At 43.9% G+C, this 7,922-nt stretch overlaps 1 protein-coding gene across 1 annotated transcript in view; it reads right to left on the bottom strand.

Annotated features, from left to right (window-relative positions):
* RELN (reelin) overlaps positions 1–7,922 on the bottom strand; it is a gene marked incomplete at its 5' end in the record, with an annotated part of 668,605 nt that overhangs the window by 215,284 nt on the left and 445,399 nt on the right. The window contains one exon of the mRNA XM_019509331.1: positions 2,295–2,440. Within this exon, the coding sequence (XP_019364876.1) occupies positions 2,295–2,440 (146 nt within the window). The remainder of the gene's footprint in view (positions 1–2,294; positions 2,441–7,922) is intronic.

Raw genomic sequence — 7,922 nt, 5'->3', positions numbered from 1 at the left:
ACCTTAACCCAGAGACTTTCAACAGGCCTATCTCCAGTTACATACTGGAGCTCTGAGCAATTATATTGCTCTTTTACATGAAGTGCAATTCCTCCTCTTCTCCCCTGCTTGTCCTTCCTGAGCACTTTATAGCCATGCATGACAGTGGTCCAGTCACGTGAGCTCTCCCACCAAGTCTCTGTTATTCCAAACATGTCAGTTTTGTGACCGTACGAGGACTTCCAATTCTTCCTGCTTGTTTTCCAGGCTCTGTGCATTCATGTACAGACACCTGAGGTAACAAGGTGATCGATCTATTTTCCAGAAAGGATGAAAAGACCTCCCCCCTGTTGCCTTCTCCTTCTTGTGCTTCCTTCAGGTCACACATTTCCCCAATTACCTCAGGGCTTTGGTCTCCACGGGCATTTATACATGCGCTCTGGGAGTGGGGGGCAGGAAGGGAGGTGCTTTAATTGGTGTGGCTCTGAGCCACTCTAGTTAAAGCGCCTGAAGTGTTACATGTATCAGTGTCCCCACACTGAAAAATGGTGGTGGGGGCACTTTAACTGAAATTCATTGAACAAGATTTAACTAAAGCACCCATACCGCCATTTTGCTGTGCAGGGATACTGAGACACTTAACTCTGAAGTCTGCTGGAGTGTGGTAATTACCACACTCCAGCAGACTCGATTAATCAAGTCTGCTCTGACGTACTGTAATTACAGAGTATCAGAGCAGGTTTGCTGCACGTGTATAGATACCCAATGTGTAGTGCAGGTTCACTAAAAGTAGTAGAAAGGAAATCTGAAACAAGGGGCTATAGTTTGGTGCATGGAGATATTTTGGGATCTATTTTCATACTGAGGAATAAAAACAATTGCAAGTGCTAATGTTACATATAGAAATACCCAATGTGCATGTATATATCAAATACTTCTGTGCAAATATTCAATGCACTTGTATGCATAGATCAAAATATTCCAAGAAAAGAATCTGAAGTCAGGCACCTGAAACCATCTTATAGCTATTTGCCACAAATATATGGTATGATATTCAATGACTGAGCAATGGGCCATGGAATGTCAATGAGAGGTTAAGCACTTCTCAGAATTCAGCCATTTATTTGTGCCAAAAATGGATTTGGGTTCTTAAATTTAGATCCCTTCCTTTTGAAGATTTTGATCATAGGGCTCTTATTCAATAAACTTTGTTGAATATGCTTGTATAAATTCGTTACTGTTAAACTGAAAAGCCTCTCTGAATATGTCAAGTATCTAAACCTTCAACCAGTAATAACTACTCTACAACCTTCAGAGAATCAAGGACTTGATCCAAAGCCACTGAAGTCAATGAAAAGACTCAAATTGACTTCTTGACTTCCATGGGTATTGGATTAGGCCCTGTGGATACTGCTGGATGTTCACACCCTTATATACAGTATACATGGTGTGTATATGTGTGTATACACACACACAATTAATCTAATGTATATACTTAAAGAACATATCATGGGCCACATCCACAGCTCTTGCAATAGAACAATCAATGCAGCTGAGGAGGAGGTGCAAAAGAACCTTTCCTTTTCTCTAGTATAGGGACAGCTCTTCACCACGATGGTCTCTTTGCATCTGAGGCTACTCTAACCCGTACCAGCCACCAGCACCTACAAAGGGCAGTTATAACTGTCTACGATTACTAGGGAAGAACAATGGCCTGGCTCTGGCCCCTGTGCCAGCAACTCAAAGAAGGGGTGGTACAGGAGTCATCAGAGCAGCAATAATATGCCTCTGATTCCTTCCTGTGCAGATGAGCTTCTGTCCTTCTATAGGATTTCTTGTTGTGCAGCAGCTGGAGTTTGGCTTAGGACAGAGAATTTTTTGTCCAGCATTACAGTAACAAGATTACATTTTGTTCAAGCGAAAGGTTGAATTTGTGTAAGATCCTGATTGTGTCCAGCTGTATAATTTTAAGTGTGTGTGTGTGTGTGTGTGTGTGTGTGTGTGTAGCAGAATGGAAAACAGTCCAATGCCAATTGGAAAACAGTCCAATGCCAATTGTTTCTAAACTTTCCTTATGTAGCTCGCATGAAGGACTTCCATTTAGATTTTTGCCTCAGACTGGACCTACTGACCTTCTTGACTTGCTTATCACTAAAACCTATAAATTACTAACCTTTTTTACTGCTTCTTATTTTAGTAACAGACACACCATACATATGTTGCAAAGAGCAAATGGAAATCTCTGCTGAAGTTCTCTTACCCCCTGGAGTAATCTTGCACACATACTTATATCATTGTACATAACAAGCACTCACCCTTTAGGCTGACTCTCAAACTCTTCTGCCCACTGCTCCTGGGCATCTTCAGTGGAAAGATCTACATCTCGGGTTGTAGCAAAATTGAATTCACTGCCTTCAGTTCCATGAAAATAAATGGCATTTCCATCTGACTGACAGCTATGCTATAGATCAAAGAAACACACAGGAGGTGGCTGTTACACCAGTATTGTGATGGCAGCTGTCTTGCTCATGCACAGTCATAGCTCAGAGAAAGCCATTAAATAATTTAGTAACTCATGAATGCCTGCATTGAAACAAAAAAAAATCTGTTAATTTTTCTTTACTTTTCTTGAAACACTCCCACCAATAACTGAATTTTAATGGTAATTATTGCTATGCTCTTTAATTTCTGATATTTGTAATAGTGTGTGTTGCATGCTTACAGTTCAGCTGCCTTTCCTTTTTAAAGCCTTTCATTGTATCTATTTCAGACAAAAAATCATATCCATATGTACAAATAACTTTAGTATACATCTAGTGATGGATGTTTTCTCTGTTTATGAGATTCATGTTTTCAGACAAATACCTGCACTTTTGCCAGTGAAGTTGTTGAAGTATGTTGCAGTTAATAGCAGAATGAAAATTAAAAAATAAATATGGAATGATGTCATTCCTTTTGGACCTTTGAAGTTTATTAGCGAAAAGACTAGTCATTTAATTAAAAATACTATTTTATATAGGCACTGCTTTTCTAAGATTCTTTTCTTACTCATTTGCATGACAGTGACACTGATAGTCTAAACTGTGATTAAGCTTTGCACTGAACACTACAAACATATGGCAAGAGACAATTCCTGCCTCGAAGAACTTCTTGCCAACACAAAAGCAAATAACAGATGGGAGAAAGGGAACATTATTGTCACTGGATGTAGAACTGAGGCACCAAAAGGTTATGGCTTGGCCAGGTAGACATAAAAGCTGGGAGAGGCAGGAGCTGAACCTGGATCACCTGAATCCGAGTCCACGTGACTGTCTGTCTTCCAGAATTTTTAATATTCCATTCCTTGTTGAAAAAATACCTTGATTCTGTGAAAACTACCATTTGTCTGAATTAAATCCTCAGGGTAATACAGTACAGGTTGTCTCTTCCAATTTTGCTACTGGCTAAAATATTCCTCCTCACGCACTTGTAGTAAATCAGCAAAATGGCACAAGAATCTCTAAAATGCAAATATCCAAAACATGTGCTGGCAGTTTCTAAAAAGGTCTACTAGGCCTGAAACAGAGCAAAGAACTTAGTTCCTTTCATTAACATCGTTGTTTTAAACACTGATCAGGGAGTGCTGGTCATATTAAACATTGACAACTGAAACAAGAATTGGTTCATTAGAAAAATTTCCCATTCTTACTTCAATTCAAGCCATGAGTAAGAAATATAATAATGTTAAATTATATTGACCTTTTCAGCATAATCTGTCGTTGGTTCCTTTCTCTCTCAAACCCTTCAAAACTGGTTACTGTGTCATCAAAGGGGAATGACTAAAATGGCCAACTAGTCAGATTTTTAAAAGGTCAAGGCATTGACATCTAATTTAATAACTTAAATGACAAAAAGGATGTGTCAAAAAAATAATTTAGCATAATGTACATTCCTTGTCATGACTTTTTAGGACAATGTACAAGAAGTAAGGCTTCACAAAATTCAATGGCTTTCCTTCAGTTTAACTGGGACAGAAAAATTGAATTGAAAGGAGCTTACCTGTTATTTTTAATCTTGGATACTACAAATAAGGCAGATTAATTTCTACTTAGCTACATAAATAGGAGAGTCTAAAATCAGAGAGATACAGCATGTACATCCTGGAGAAGGAACTGTACCTGAAGCCTAAAATTAGCCCTCTGATTTTTTGGTCTAAGGGGATGCAGATTTTTTTCCTTCACTTATGGTGGAAAGACAGCAACTCAGCGGGCACTAGGGGTGTGCAAAATGGGCTGTATTTGATTCGGATTCAGATTCGGCCTCAATTGGGGGCAGTGATTCGATTCATTGATTTGGATCACTGTCCCCGATTTGATTCGGTCAAATTTAAATCTAAAGATTCGATGCTGAATCGGAGGATCGGTGATTCAGCCATAGACACAGCTTTAAATGTTTTTTCTATATACCTCAAGGTACCAGGTGTGGTGTGTGAATGCTTCACTGCTGGGGTGGATGGTGTATCCCACAGGAGCGTGAACCCAGAAGTGGACCACAAGTACTTCCGGGCCAGTTCCAGGTCCGCCGCCAAGCGTGCGGGGGTCCCCCCTGCATTCCCTTGGCTCAGTGATCAGCCATGGGGGGACCAGTCGCCGAGCTGAGGGGATGGGGGAGGGGGGAGACGTGCTCCCCGGTGGAACTAGAAGCGGACCAGAAATGCTTCTGGTCCACTTTTGGGTCTGTTGCCAAGCATGCTGGGGAGGCCCCCACACCCCTGTGCAGATGCTTCATCTGCCCCAGCATCGCAGCATTCCCGAGCCATGTGGTACCTTGAGGTATGTAGAAAAAACATTTAAAGCTGTGTTTACATCCCAGGGGTGGGCAATTATTTTGGGTGGAGGGCCGCTTACCCAGTTTTGGCAGGCTGTTGAGGGTCTCATGGTTAGCCCCACCCCGTGGTCACCATCTTGGGAGCAATGTCTTTGGGCCAGCACCGGTGGGGCCCAAAGTGGGGCACAGGCTGGCAGGGGTCTGTGGAGCCAGGCTGGCCTGCACCAGCAAGGAGAGGCCCTGCCAACCAGGACCCTGTGCTCCTGCCACCCTGCTCTGGGCCCCACTGGCACTGGCCCTGGGGCACTGGTGTGGGACCCGTGCTCCCGCTGGCTCGCACACCTGCTCACTCCCAGTGCCCCCCAGCCCCACAGTACAGACAGGGGGCACAGCCCCAAGCCCCTGCTCACTGGCAGGGAAGAAGCTGGTGTTGAGCATGGGGAAAAGTGCTCCCTTGCCCACCCAGTGCTCCCTGCTGCAGCTGCTCGCAGCCCACATGGGGCTGTCCTGAGCAGGCACAGGCAGCACCATGCAGGCTGCGAGCAGCTGCTGCATGGGGCACTGGCCACAGGGCAAGTGAAGGGCCACGTTTCCCTGTGCTGAGCACCAGCTTGTAACCTGGCTCTGGGCTTACCCGTTGGGGCTGTGCATAGCGGCAGCAGCTGCGGCCTCCCCACGTGCTGTGCCAGGCAGTGTTGGCTGCTGCTGCCTGCCTGGAGCTCACACTGGGCAGCCAACAGGCGGCGGTCACAAACATTGCCAAGCACAGCAAGTGGGGGGGCCGCAGCTGCTGTCACCACACGCAGCCCCAATGGGCAAGCTCGGAGCAGCATGGGGCCCAGGCTGGCAGTGGGGCTGGGTTACAAGGCGGTGCTGAGTGCAGCAGGGGGGGAAAGTGGCCCCTTGTCCACCCCGTGGCTGGTGCCCCACACTGCAGCCGCTCGCAGCTTGCGTGGGGCTGCCTGTGCCTGCTGCGAGTGGCTGCAGCAAGGAGTGCCAGCCATAGGGCGGGGAAGGGCCACTTTCCTCCATGCTGGGAAGGAGCAGGGAAGGAGCCTGGGGAAAAGTTGAGCGTGGGGGGTGGGGAAGCGGCCCCTCCCCCGCCCTGTGGCTGGTACTCCCTGATGCAGCCGCTCGCACCCCACAGGGCTGTCTGGAACACGCACAGGCAGCCCCAGGCCCCATGGCCAGAGCTCCCTGCTGCACCAGGCCACTTTTCCCCGGGTTCCTTCTCTTGCCTGCCTTGCTCCTTGCCTGGGGTCTTCCCCCTGCCCTTCCCCCTTACCTGCAGTTCTGGTGTAGGGCAGCCATGTGGTCCCAGGCCAGAAGCCCCAGCTGGGGCTTCCAGCTGGGGGGGTGGGGCCAGGCAGGCCCTGCTGTTGTGGGAGCTTCCCTGGGGACCTACTGCCCTCAGTTCCTGTCATTTTTGACAAGAACCAAGGGCAGAGAAATATTAATTTTCTACATTTGTTAGGGGCCCTGTGGGCCGGATAGAATGGCCTCGTGGGCTGAATACAGCCTGTGTGCCGTATTTTGCCCACCCCTGCTGTATCCAAATCGCTAAATCTTTCTGAATCTCTCCAAAGTGATTTGGGGTGTTCTGATTCAATTCAAAGAGATTAAAGTGTCTCCTGATTCGATTCAGAGATTCGGCCGCCAAATCTCCGGTGAATCAAATCAGCGACCAAAGCTTCACATAGCCCTAGTGGACATGTTTACATGTACAATAAGGTGCTTTTAAATTAATACGCATTAATTTTAATGTGCATTAATTTTAATACCTCCAATGTGAGGTACTAAACAAACGCGCATTAGGCTGCCTTAATGCACAGTAATGAATGTGCATGGTTTTTAAGTGATGTTTAATGCACAGTAGCCTATTTTACTGTGCATTAGCCTAACAGCATTTTTTATGTGACACTTTAATGCACAGCAAAATAGGATAATGTGCATTAAAGCGCATGTGTAAATGCATCCAGTATGTATTAACAGCTTCATTTAAAGAAAGAAACCTAAACAAATCTCAACTTCTGAAATAAACTAACTGCTATAAATATATTTATCCCCAAATAAAGATCAAAGCAATTGTGGAATGCTGAAATGTTGATAAGCCAGGGGCCTGTTTAATACAGTAATAATAAGGATTCTACCACAAATACACTTTTAAGACTTGAATGATATAACGAAGTACTACATGGCACTTTCAATGTGAGATAGCCTAATATACCTGCAGATGAAAGAGTAAAAAGTTTTCACTAGGCTTTCACACAAAAATATGCATTGATAGCAACTTTTATCTGAAATACAACTTCATATATCATGCCTCTATGAAAAGAATAACTTGTACTACATTGATAACCTGTAAAATGTTTTTATACATATTTTAAAATAGTTTTTGCGAGTTTTAAAGGTCTGATGCAAGCAACTAACTTATTTTGCTACTTAATTTTCAGTACCTTCTTAATGTCATAAATGGGAAATACTTGGGTCATTTTTTCTGTTGTCCAATGTACCATAAAACTCTTACTTCTTATGCTCCAAAATAGTGAAAATAAGCATACAGAATGAAAATGAATCCTATGATTGCAATGTTTACTTATTCAAGTTTGTACAGAACTGTTCGTGTCCTACTAAACAGACAAATCTTAAAAGGGCATCTGCTCCAGTTCCATATGAACATTTGAATATCTTTTATAGATCTTATACATTTCTCAATTGCCAATTTAAACCCAAGTACACACTTAATAGTGACTGCCATTTGCAACTTCTTACTTGATGAAAGCCAACTATTAAAAGTATACATTAAAAATATACAGCCTCATTATCATTTAATTGTTAGGATGTTGTCCTGAAGTATAAAATAATGTTTAGCAAGTGTGACAGTGTCTCTGGAAGAAACCTGGATAAACAAATAGTTTGGCTATTGGCTCAGCAAATTAGCCATGTATGTACTTGTGATGCATGATTAGATTTACATGGAAACTTTCTCAGGCTCCTCTACATGTTACATTTATGGTGCAATTAATGTGTCAATCATGGCATAAATGGCAAGGGTGCTACAAGTGTGCTCAAAGGGATCTTGGAGTCATTGTTGACTCCAGGATGGACATGAACCGCCAATGTGAGGAAGCGGTCAG

This window comes from Gavialis gangeticus, unplaced genomic scaffold, assembly GCF_001723915.1.
Source record: "Gavialis gangeticus isolate Ggan-Ray unplaced genomic scaffold, GavGan_comp1, whole genome shotgun sequence".
Classification (NCBI taxonomy): domain Eukaryota; kingdom Metazoa; phylum Chordata; order Crocodylia; family Gavialidae; genus Gavialis; species Gavialis gangeticus.
This window is presented reverse-complemented; position numbering and strand designations above follow the sequence as displayed.